Consider the following 13,110-nt stretch of genomic DNA (forward strand, 5'->3'; position numbering starts at 1 on the left):
TCTCTTTCGTTAGTATATACTTAGGTGGAAAGTACTGCCTGGTTTCACTGTAAGTTTTGGGGAAATTACCCAGTACTTTCAGACTAAGGACAGGCAAACAGTGCAAACTTCATTATCCAGCCCGGTCTCTTTTGTTAGTATATACTTAGATGGAAAGTACTGCCTATAAATTTTGGGGAATTACCCAGTACTTTCAGACTAAGGACGGGCAAACAGTGCACACTTCACAATCCAGCCCTGTCTCTTTCGTTAGTATATACTTAGGTGGAAAGTACTGCCTCGTTTCCCTGTAAGTTTTGGTGAAAGTACGCTGTTGATGTGAGAACAGCACTTACCATGGGCTTTCTGTGTAATTAAATAATAAAAACATTTCATACCTTTTCATGACTCATTATTGTGTATTTTAAGATATATGTAGGCTATATTATTACATTACTGTATTGTTTGTGTTTCATTCCTCAGATGGCACTACAAGACTTCCAGAGATGTGCACTTGAGAGTGGTAAGTTTGCTTTGTACTCCAGCCTGCCCGTTAATTAGGCAATTTGCAGAATATAGACCCATTTCTTGACATATTCATATTCAAACTCATTCAATGAAATGTAAACAAAACATAAATATTAAAACCCTGGAGTGTAGGTGAAATTGCCTGATGACACATAGGCCACATAAAAGTGACTGAATCAACTGCCATGAGCAAAGGGCAAAAGCATTTGTTTTTACTGCACTTCATACATATATAGATTCATATTAGGAAATTAAACCATAAGTTTTGGGAAATTACATAAGTGACGAGTTATACTCTAACTCCCGAGGAAGTATGTGCCAAGTGACCGCGTCGTTATATACTAACTCTGTGGAAAGTATGTGGTAAGTGACCGCGAGGGATACTCTAACTCCTGGGGAAGTATGTGCCAAGTGACCAGGAGGTATTATGCTCTAACTCCCTGGAAAGTATGTGGTAACTGACCGGGAGGAATTATGCTCTAACTTCTGGGAAAGTACATGTAAGTTCCCGGGAATTATACGCTAACTCCCAGGAAAGTGGGCGAGAAATACACTCTAAAACGCGGGCTGACTTATGACGTGTTACCAAAACTTCAGTCCTCACAGCATATGTAGAGTCCAGCCAATATCAGAAGGTACATCACTGCCACAGTCACTGCAGTAACACTGAAACTCCTTCTTTTGACAGCTGCAGGGTTCTTTGGAGTGCGTGGTCCTACAGAGGCAACAGACATAGAGAACATGTTTCATGATGCTTGTTTGGAGGTTAAAGTGGCCTCTTTGAACTGTGGAGTCTTTGTTACTGCTTGTCACTCTCTCCATAAGAATCATGACTCATGTAGCACCAGATTACAGCACCAAGACTCCTGATAATGACCCACAGTGAATGATGGGTGATGGTGCATTGACTGAGTCCTGATTTATCACTCTATATCCTATTTTCACGACGCCACACAAGAACTGACATCAACTTCCTGTTGATAATATTCATCATTTTAGACTTACTGGCTTTTTGTGACTGGAGATCAGCGTGATGCTCTTCATCCTGGACGATCTCCACCTGATCCTCCTCTCCCTCTCCTCTGTTCTGTTGGACGTCTCTAGTATGTCTCACATTCAGGCTCAAATCAGGTGCGGCAAGCGCATCAGCGGACATCTTGAACAACCTAAACTTAACTGAACCTTTTCTTCTGTCACTGTTGACGTTGAGGTGGCCAACCTTCAAGACAGGAAGTGAGGGCAGGACAAACCACTAACACAGATGCACACATGAACACATTAATGGTAGATGAACAGCTCCACATAATTTAAATTGACTTAAATGTTGGCATTCAGTTGTTTAGTCACTGGAATTGTAAAAACTGTCTGATAAACTTTGAATCTAAAACACACAGCATGTTTTTATTTATTCCCTGACGCTGACATTGGGGACATACAAAGTTTTCACTCTGCAGAAGAGGTGTGTGCTCTAATGTACCCATATGTGTGCATAGCTACATTCACACGTCTCTGACACAGGAAATGAAATGCAACCAGTCAGTTATTTTTGTCCTGTCTGGTGGGTGAAGTAAAATGACAAGTTTAGGTGACAGGGACAATGTTTTAGATAAAGAAAAGGAAAGAGATGAGAGAAAATCTTCCTCACTGACACGCAGCCAGGTTCGGTGATAATTACCTGAAGTTCAGCTGGAAGAAATGAAGGATTCGCTCTGCTACATGCACGACTAGTAACAGACAGAGAGCAGATAATGTAACAGAACAGGAGGAGCAGAGAAATAAGATCCCAGATGAGTTATCCGGGGCCAGGTCACGCAAGCAGCAGGCAAAGCAAAGTGAAGGAGCAGCGGCTCTACTCCGAGCTCCCTCCGGATGTCCCAGCTCCTCCCCCTGTCTCCAAGGCTGAGTGCAGCCACCCCACGGAGGAAACTCCATTCAACAGCTTGTATTCGCAATCTCATTCTTGCAAGCTCATGACCACAGGTGAGGGTTGGGACATAGATGGACCAGTAAATAAAAAGCTTTGCCTTCTGGCTCAGCTCCCTCTTCACCACGATGGTCCAGCGCAGTCCCTGCTTCACTGTAGATGCCGCATCAAATCGCAGATCCATCCCACGCTCCATTCTACCCTCACTCGTGAACAAGACCCAGACATACTTGAACCCCCTCGCTTGAGGCAGTAACTGTCTCCCGACCCAGAGGGGGCAATCCACCGGCTTCCAACAGAGAACCATGGCCTCAGATTTGGAGGTGCTGACTCTCATCCCGACCATTTCACACTCGGCTCCAAACCACCCCAGTGCATGCTGGAGGTCACGGTGTGATGAAGCCAACAGAACTGTCACACAGGGACCAGATGGCTTGTAGCAGCCAGCCTGGTACCCTGTAGTCCCACAGGACCCCCGTAGAAACGTGGTCATAAGCCGGGGTGGGCAAACTCCCACGATCCCTCAGCAGCCTCACAAAGGTAAAGAGCTGGTCCACTGATCCACGGCCAGGACGGAATCCACATTGCTCCTCCTGAAGCCAAGGTACAACAATTGGTCGGAGCCTCCTTTCCAGCACCCTGGAGTAAACTTTACCCATGAGGCTGAGCAGTGTGATACCCTGATAGTTGGTGCACACCCTCAGGTCCCCTTCTTTGAAAATGGGAAGGTGTAGGCTGCAGGTCATATAAAATGTTGTCCTTTTAAACAGGGCTGAAACAACTGATTATTTGCAATTTGAAGCAAACTGTTGAATTTTACTTGAAATATTGATTTTATCTGTAATCCATCAAATTATTGTAATAACTGGTTGAAGATTCAGTTTGGTTAATGGATGTTATCTGTAATGGCTGCCAATGAAAGAATGAAACCTTGTTCAGAACTCCCATCTTTCAGTTTACAGTCATTTAGGGGATTTGTACTTTGAAGAATCATCCCTCAAAACAGACTGCCATTGTTTTTCTGATATCTATAGCACCATTAATAATGTTTACAGGAAGACTATTTGATGCAGCACCTCAGTCGGCTATTGGCATGAATTGTCTCTGAGGCTGACTCTGAGCACCGTCTCCAGCTTCATCTCAACACGTCCATGGGACTGATGCTCATATTTAGTTTTTTCCTCATGTTACCTCCACTCGTGTGAACAACAGAGAAGAAGAAAACAGAGACGGCCCTTCATGCAGCTTTAACTCAGCATAAATCTGTAGCTGTTTGTTCACAAGTTTTCTCTCTGTTAAGCACACAGTGATCCTGGAGCCTGGAGTGATACAGTATAGTGTAAATAGTAGTATGGTAATATAGAGCTGGTTCATCAAGCAGCTTGACACTTCCTCACAGGTCCTATCATCTGATTCAGTTTCTGAAGACCATTAAAAAACACACACATTGATAACAATTAAAAACTCTTTTGTTTTCATTCTACTTTTTAAAGCGTACTTATTTTAGTGACAGACAGTAACTTGGGTAGAAACGTGATTGAAGCAAAAAACCTTTCAGGTGTCTCACGTTTCTGTCAGCGGTGATCCGTCCATCCATTCATATCCTCTGTTTGTCCATGTTCTCCGTAGACCAATCCAGGACTCTCCACGCACATTCAGCTCAGTGACAAACTTCTAGTCGTTGACAAGAGACAAAAATCAGCCACAGCTAACAGAGTCAGAGCAGGTTGAAGTGCAGACACTTTACTAGAATCAACAGTCGATGAACACTCACCTGTTCCTCTTTGTTGTTTATGATCACCAGATCTGCTCCTCTCTGCCGACAGTCAGCTCTGCTTTGTCCCCAGTATGTCTTCTCATTAGATTTAAAGTAACAGCTGCATCCAAATCTGCTCCATCCATCAGGACACCACTTCCCTTAATGTCAAACAAGTGTTTTAAAGAGAGATTTCACTTCAGTACTGTCACTGTTTAGTTAAAGCTCTTTCTTAACTTCCATGTTTCCCTTTCAGGTTGTTTACTCTGTAAATACTTTAAGTTTTCACTCCAGAAATATGTCAGTTTTTAAACTGTTCTCACCTTCAATTTTGTCCTTCAGCTGCTTCACTTCATCCTGTAACTGACTGCAGTGGACTGATGCGTCTTGAGAACAACAACAGATCAAAGTAAGACAGTATGGAAATATTTGTGGTTAGTCTTCAGTGTGAAGGTGGATCCTGTTTTATGGTATTTTGAAACTGATCTTACTTGAAATTTGTTTTTGGAGCTGGCTGTAGTTGTTGCTCAGTTGGTCGTTTCTGCTCTGCAGCTTGTGTCTTTCCAAAGTAACGAAAATATCTGTCGAGAATCACAACAAATAAGACACAGATGAACAACACCCAATCGTTCTGTTTTAAACTAAAAACAGAGTTAAGTTTCTTCCTGTGCATGATTAAAAATCACTCTCACTATTTCAGCCTGGAATTTAGTTATCAGGTGTACCTGTCCTTTAACTGCTGTGTATGTTGAAGTGTCTCAACTTGTGCATAACTGACTTGCTAACTGAAGTATCAAGCATGGACAACTCCTGTGTGTGCAAGTGTTGACAGAGTATGAACCTGTTCTGACTAGCTTCAGTGTTTTTCCCAAAAAAAAGTGTGTCAGACAAAACCACCGCAGACACCACTAATCACAGGAAGAACGTCACATGACATGTTGATAAAATATATGGATATTTACCTGTTATATTACAGTGGAATGAAAAAGTCTTGGCACTCCTGGTCAAAATTTAATTTACTGTGAATAGTTTAGTGAGTGGAGGATGAACTGATCTCCAAAAGGCATGAAGTTAAAGATGAAACATGCTTTTCATTGTTTTAAGCAAGATGAAAGAATTATTTTTGTTTTGTACAATTTTAGAGTGAAAAAAAAAAAAAATTAAAGGAGCATCATGCAAACGTTTGGACACCCCAAGACAGTTGAGCTCTCAGACAACTTTTCCCAGGGTCTCAGACCTTAATGAGCTTGTTAGGGCTCTGGCTTGTTCACAGTCATTGTTAGGAAAGGCCAGGTGATGCAAATTTCAAAGCTTTATAAATACTCTGACTCCTGAAACCTTGTCCCAACAATCAGCAGCCATGGGCTCCTCTAAACAGCTGCCTAGCACTCTGAAAACTTAAAGACCTGATGCCCACAGAGGGAAGACTATTATAAAATAGCAAAGTGTTTTCATATCACTGTTTCCTCAGTTCGTAATGCAGCAGTTAACAAGCAAAACATTCTCACTCCGACCTCGTCACATAGCGAAGTTTTAGTCATGGACTTTCTACGTCCACATACTACGTGAAAGGTACCCTGGGTGTGTTGATTGTTGATGTTCTGGGACACCGTGTCAAGTTCTGCCTGTTACATGGATCGTCTTCTTTCGGAATACACTTCTGTTTTCACAGGAAATTTATGTTGACTTTTTTTTTTCCAACAAAAACACATGGATATAGGTTTTGGGAAAAAGAACAGGGTTTGGCTTTAGAATCTTACGGGATGCAAACACTGCTCTCTCAAGTGAACGTCCGTGTTTGTTGGACCCATCCATCACCCCTCCCCCCGCCCCATTCAGGCATTTGCCGACTTAACTTTCGTCCTTGTCCCGCTGCGTTTCCCTCTGACATCACTGGGAGACATTAAACTTTCACGGCAACAGCCACGTATCATGCAGATGTTAAACAACGCCTTTTTTCTTTGGTTTCTGATGCGGCAAGTCACTGCCCAAGTGTCAGATTTCAGTGACATCTGAGTGAGACCAGGCTCTAAGAGGAACTGTGGAGGTCAAGTTGAGGTCTGAAAGACCGGGAAAACTTTCTGAGAGAGCTGCACATAGGATTGTTAGAGAGGCAAATCAAAACCCCCGTTTGACTGCAAAAGACCTGTAGGAAGATTTATCAGACTCTGGAGTGGTAGTGCACTGTTCTACTGTGCAGCCACACCTGTACAAATATGACATGCGCTACTGTGTACTGACCATACAGTGTGCCCAAACTTTTACTTCAGGCCGTTTTGCCTTTTTTGTTATTTTGAAACAGTAAAAGACTGAAATTAAAAAGTCATCTAACTTAAATTATTGAAGAAATGTTTCATCTATAACTCCATGCCTTTTGGAAATCAGCTCATCTTCTACTTATTTAACTTATTAATTTATGAAATTCCAGTATCAGTTGCGGAAAGAATTGAAAGGTTGGTTAGCTCCTATATTAGGAAGTGGTTGGGTGCTCCTAGATGCCTAAGTAGTGTTGCATTGTATGGAAAAGGGATACTTCAGCTGCCAGTATCTAGTTTAACAGAGGAATTTAAACGTACCAAGGTCAGGACAGAGCTCTTGTTATCTGGGAGTAAGGACGTGGTAGTTAGGAGTGTAGTTCCAAATCCAACCAAGGGGAGGAAGTGGAACCCAAGATCGGCAGTTCAGGAGGCAGAGGCAGCTCTTAGGCATGCAGAGATTGTAGGTAATGTTCAGTTTGATCTGGGAGGCCTGGGGCTTGGCTCAGGCAAACCGGTATGGAATAAAGCAGGTCTCAAAGATAAAAGAAAGCTGGTTGTGGAACAGCTACGTAGAAAGGAGGAGATATTAAGGGGTGCAAAGGTAGTGGCCCAGGTTAAACAGGGACAGTGGCTGAATTGGGAAATGTAGAGAAGAGGAAGCTTAGTTGGAGGGACCTGTGGAGTATGGAGGAGAATCATATTAGATTCCTGGTAGGGGCTACATACGATGTGTTACCAACCCCCCAGAACCTAAAACTGACAAAATTTGAGGAAGACAGTGAAGGAAATGTCAGATGAAGCAGCCAGAGCCAGCCAGTGGATCTGGATGAGACAAATAATGTCAGCTGGGGGCCAGCAGGGGGAACTACTAAGCAGGGTACATAACTCCTTGAGATCAGGTGGAGAGATCCACCAATCAGTCCTCTCAGGAGGAAATCCAGGAAGAGGAAGGTTATTTAAGTGTGGGAGTGGCCTATTTACATCCCTTTTGTTTGAGACCATGCTGCAAGGTGAGTGTGTTTGCTGATCCTGTAAGTTTATCTATCTCCTTTAACTTTAGCTTATATTGTAGTTATGCTATGTAGCGTGTGAGATAGAGTATGGTGAATGTGCTAGGAACGGTAGTATCGGCACGGTCTCTACCTGGAGCTGGCATGAACGGAGCCTGGGTTTGTTGAAGGTGGCAGTGCTGTTTGGGCTGAGAAAGCAACGTGTAAGTAAGGTAAAGGAGGTTATTGGGTCGGTGCGGGGAGCAGTGAGACCTGACATTAGGGGAGTGTCTCTGGGACGCCAGAGATCACTGTCTATTCTCCTGGAGGTGTCGTGGGACCAACTAGACGAAACACTGGTGAAAGGAGGTTCCCACCTGATGACCCCAAAGACATGTTAGTGATCACTGCTCACTGGTCTGTATAGTTAAGCCTTGCAATAATAGCTTATCATAGGGCTTAGGAGGATATTCACTGAGTGCTGATCCTTTCTCTAGAGCACAAACTTCTTGTGTTTATTTGAACTTATTTAACTTCTCACACTAAAATGGATTTTGACCAGAGGTGCCCAAACCTTTGCATGCCACTGTATCTGGCAGAAAAAAAGGCTTCAAACATGACATGACAAGAAACATAGAGGAACTAAAGATATGAGAGTTTGGGTTAAAAACTTCAGTCCTCACAGCGTATGTAGAGTCCAGCCAATATCAGAAGGTACATCACTGCCAGAGTCACTGCAGTAACACTGAAACTCCTTCTTTTGACAGCTGCAGGGTTCTTTGGAGTGCGTGGTCCTACAGAGGCAACAGACATAGAGAACATGTTTCATGATGTTTGTTTGGAGGTTAAAGTGGCCTCTTTGAACTGTGGAGTCTTTGTTACTGCTTGTCACTCTCTCCATAAGAATCATGACTCATGTAGCACCAGATTACAGCACCAAGACTCCTGATAATGACCCACAGTGAATGATGGGTGATGGTGCATTGACTGAGTCCTGATTCATCACTCTATATCCTATTTTCACGACGCCACACAAGAACTGACATCAACTTCCTGTCTATAATATTCATCATTTTAGACTTACTGGCTTTTTGTGACTGGAGATCAGTGTGATGCTCTTCATCCTGGACGATCTCCACCTGATCCTCCTCTCCCTCTCCTCTGTTCTGTTGGACGTCTCTAGTATATCTCACATTCAGACTCAAATCAGGTGCGGCAAGTGCATCAGCGGACATCTTGAGCAACCTAAACTTAACTGAACCTTCCTTTGTCACTGTTTGACTTTGAGATGGGCGACCTTCAAGACAGGAAGTGAGGGCAGGACAAACCACTAACACAGATGCACACATGAACACATTAATGGTAGATGAACAGCTCCACGTAATTTGAACTTGACTTAAATGTTGGCATTCAGTTGTTTAGTCACTGGAATTGTAAAAACTGTCCGATAAACTTTGAATCTAAAACACACAGCATGTTTGTATTTATTCCCTGACTTTGACATTGGGGACATACAAACCCATATTTGTGCATAGCTACATTCACACATCTCTGACACAGGAAATGAAATGCAACCGGTCAGTTATTTTTGTCCTGCCTGGTGGGTGAGGTAAAATGACAAGTTTAGGTGACAGGGACAATGTTTTAGCTAAAGAAAATAAGATAGATGAGAGAAAATCTTCCTCACTGACACGCAGCCAGGTTCTGTGATAATTACCTGAAGTTCAGCTGGAAGAAATGAAGGATTCGCTCTGCTACATGCACGACTAGTAACAGACAGAGAGCAGATAATTTTACAGAACAGTGTGGAGGAGCAGAGAAATAAGATCCCAGATGAGTTATCCGGGGCCAGGTCGCACGAGCAGCAGGCAAAGCAAACCGTCATACAGGGATCGGATGGCTTGTAGCAGCCAGCCTGGTACCCTGTAGTCCCACAGCACCCCCCCACAGGACCCCCCATGAGACGTGGTCATAAGCCTTCTCCAAGTCCACAAAGCACATGTAGACTGGATGGACAAACTCCCACGACCCCTCCAGCAGCCTCATAAGGGTAAAGAGCTGGTCCACTGATCCACGGCCAGGACGGAATCCGCATTGCTCCTCCTGAAGCCGAGGTACAACAATCGGTCGGAGCCTCCTTTCCAGCACCCTGGAGTAAACTTTACCCATGAGGCTGAGCAGTGTGATACCCTGATAGTTGGAGCACACCCTCAGGTCCCCTTCTTTGAAAATGGGAAGGTGTAGGCTGCAGGTGTTTCAAAGGAAACGCAGAAAACTCAAACTGAATCCAAATGTAATGTTTTTATTGACCTTTATTATAATAATGCTGAAGGACTACAGAGTCAGTGCTCATGTAAAGCTGTGTGGAAGACTTCCAACCACATTGTTCAGTATGAAGGGCAGAGGAACAACATCTGTGTAATCCAGGTTACTTAGCATGCAGCACAGAATAAAGACATGAACACATGGAAAATGTATATTGGTCAGATTTGGCAAAGCTGATGGCAGCACCACCCACCCTCATCCAAGGATACAAGAAATCTATTTCTCACAGATCCAGTTCTTAGACTCAGATAATCGACTCTGTGTCCATTGTCCTTGGTCACTGCAGCATGTTGCAGCGTGCTGGTATCCATCGTAGGTTGGTAGTCCTGGTGCCCAGGACCTGGAGGACAAATAAAATGTTGTCCTTTTAAACAGGGCTGAAACAACTGATTATTTGCAATTTGAAGCAAACTGTTGAATTTTACTTGAAATATTGATTTTATCTGTAATCCATCAAATTATTGTAATAACTGGTTGAAGATTCAGTTTGGTTAATGGATGTTATCTGTAATGGCTGCCAATGAAAGAATGAAACCTTGTTCAGAACTCCCATCTTTCAGTTTACAGTCATTTAGGGGATTTGTACCTTGAAGAATCATCCTCAAAACAGACTGCCATTGTTTTTCTGATATCTATAGCACCATTAATAATGTTTACAGGAAGACTATTTGATGCAGCACCTCAGTCGGCTATTGGCATGAATTGTCTCTGAGGCTGACTCTGAGCACCGTCTCCAGCTTCATCTCAACACGTCCATGGGACTGATGCTCATATTTAGTTTTTTCCTCATGTTACCTCCACTTGTGTGAACAACAGAGAAGAAGAAAACAGAGATGGTCCTTCATGCAGCAAAAAAACCTTTCAGGTGTCTCACATTTCTGTCAGCGGTGACCCATCCACCCATTTCCATCCCCATCCTCTGTCTGTCCATGCGTACAGTAGACCAATCCAGGACTCTCCACGCACATTCAGCTCAGTGACAAACTTCTAGTCATTGACAAGAGACAAAAATCAGCCACAGCTAACAGAGTCAGAGCAGGTTGAAGTGCAGACACTTTACTAGAATCAACAGTCGATGAACACTCACCTGTTCCTCTTTGTTGTTTATGATCACCAGATCTGCTCCTCTCTGCTGACAGTCAGCTCTGCTTTGTCCCCAATATGTCTTCTCATTAGATTTAAAGTAACAGCTGCATCCAAATCTGCTCCATCCATCAGGACACCACTTCCCTTAATGTCAAACAAGTGTTTTAAAGAGAGATTTCACTTCAGTACTGTCACTGTTTAGTTAAAGCTCTTTCTTAACTTCCATATTTCCCTTTCAGGTTGTTTACTCTGTAAATACTTTAAGTTTTCACTCCAGAAATATGTCAGTTTTTAAACTGTTCTCACCTTCAATTTTGTCCTTCAGCTGCTTCACTTCATCCTGTAACTGACTGCAGTGGACTGATGTGTCTTGAGAACAACAACAGATCAAAGTAAGACAGTATGGAAATATTTGTGATTAGTCTTCAGTGTGAAGGTGGATCCTGTTTTATGGTATTTTGAAGCTGATCTTACTTGAAATTTGTTTTTGGAGCTGGCTGTAGTTGTTGCTCAGTTGGTCGTATCTGCTCTGCAGCTTGTCTTTTTCCAAAGTGACTGAAAGACGAGATGAGACGAGACCTTTATTTCAACCCAGAGGGGACAGTGGGTGTGAAACATCCATGTTTTCACAGACATAGATGTAAACTCTAGCTGTAACTTGACTGGTGTGTGGAGGCATACAGCCGCGGGGATGTTATTCTGGTTATAACTCAGCTTCAGCTGAATGTTAACACAGAATGAGGACTGTCGAATTTGTCCCCCTTTTTCTTTCATTGTATTTGTGTGAGGAAGCGACAGCTTAACAGGCAGTATGAACCGTGGGAATGATGACAGCGACTGATTACTATAGCAGCAAATATTTGGCATGTCGTTGTTATATAAAGACAGACCTAGAAATCATGAGGCTGAAACTCCTCACCATCTGAGTTCACCACTGAGTGTTGTGTTTTATCTTACAGAGTATAGATGAGAGGATGATTCCTGTCATCATCAGGAGGCACAGCACTCCCAGACAATATGCAGCTACCCTGAGAGGCCTCCTTTGGATGGCTGGAGGATGCTTCTCAGTGTGCGGTCCTAAGGTGGCAAAACACACACACACACACACACACACACACAGTTTCTGTCATTCCCCTGTTATGATAACATACTCAGCAGCTTCATTGATCTCTGGTTCAGTGACATTTGTCAGACACACTTTAAACAAGTCATTTAAACACTCTGATGTGAACCACTTATAGTTTTAAAGCAAAACAAATATGGCGTCATCTGAAATGTCTGAACTGCACAAATGACTCACAACAAAAAGCTGTCATAGTGATTTTCCCTCTTCAGTCTCTGATTCTTGGCTCTGTATTGATAATGATACCAGAACTACCAGAACTGATGCTTCCTCAGATCTCAGAGATGAAACTTGTCAGTTAAATGATACCATAAACAAAGGCGACGATGCAGTGATGCGTGATGAAATATTACATCGAGCTTGTGTTTGAAATAAGTGACAGAACAGCTGCAGATGAGTCGTCTACCCAGAGAGCTCTGCTACTCTCTCTTTAGCCGATCATTGTGCGGCTAACTACAGAGGTTCATACTGTACGTGTAGGTCTGTCAGAACAAACATAGAGACAGAGACATTTCTGCGTTACAGACGAATTGTGCTTCCAAACACACACACACACACACACACACACACACACACACACACACACATATAAAGCAGAAACTGTAATGGTAAGGACTAAAATTATAACAGCACTCATAAAAATGGGAACTGAGGAAACCCTTTCATTGGTAGGGAAACACCAGAGGCAGCATAAAAACAGTTTTACATCAATAAATAAGAAAATAAATCAGTTAAAATCAATAATAGAAGAATATGCCAGCTCAAAAAAACAATGCCAACATTAATTCTGGTGATTAGTTTGTGTAATTTCTCACTTACCTCCTTCGTGTGACTGAATATCGGTGTGATTATTCCTAATAGCGTCCGTATTCTCGTAGATATCCGCCTGCCTTTCCTCCCACTCCACTGTGTCCTCCTGCACCTGTCTGTTGTATCTCACCTTCTTTGATAAATCTGGTGTGGTGTAAATATCTGAGGACATCTTGAGAGGACAAACTGTAGCTTACAGTTTACTGCGTTGTGTTCAACGCTTACTAAGCTGCTGTGAAACTTTAATGTATACTAGTGAAGTATAGCAGTAACGTAGCGCACTGCACTGATGCTGCTGCCAGTGTTTGATCATCCGTCTTTTGTCTGGTTTC

General features: G+C 42.9%; 1 protein-coding gene across 12 annotated transcripts in view; it reads right to left on the reverse strand.

Moving 5' to 3' along the window:
- LOC125904606 (C-type lectin domain family 2 member B-like) overlaps window positions 1-13,110 on the reverse strand; it is a 57,621-nt gene that overhangs the window by 28,449 nt on the left and 16,062 nt on the right. Inside the window, exons 1-5 of one of the 12 annotated variants that reach the window (XM_049602133.1) lie at window positions 12,788-12,950; window positions 11,803-11,922; window positions 11,320-11,400; window positions 11,152-11,214; window positions 10,847-10,989 (exon numbers count right to left, since the gene is read on the reverse strand). The exons of 1 other annotated variant lie outside the window; for it this stretch is intronic. In XM_049602133.1, coding sequence (XP_049458090.1) covers window positions 10,847-10,989; window positions 11,152-11,214; window positions 11,320-11,400; window positions 11,803-11,922; window positions 12,788-12,950 — 570 coding nt within the window. Of the gene's footprint in view, window positions 1-1,512; window positions 1,830-4,205; window positions 4,349-4,510; window positions 4,574-4,678; window positions 4,769-8,117; window positions 8,229-8,518; window positions 8,675-10,846; window positions 10,990-11,151; window positions 11,215-11,319; window positions 11,401-11,802; window positions 11,923-12,787; window positions 12,951-13,110 lie in introns of those variants that run through there. 10 more of the 12 variants (XM_049602146.1, XM_049602136.1, XM_049602135.1 and 7 more) reach the window with 10 other exon arrangements.

This window comes from Epinephelus fuscoguttatus, linkage group LG17 (genome assembly GCF_011397635.1).
Source record: "Epinephelus fuscoguttatus linkage group LG17, E.fuscoguttatus.final_Chr_v1".
NCBI classification, from domain to species: domain Eukaryota; kingdom Metazoa; phylum Chordata; class Actinopteri; order Perciformes; family Serranidae; genus Epinephelus; species Epinephelus fuscoguttatus.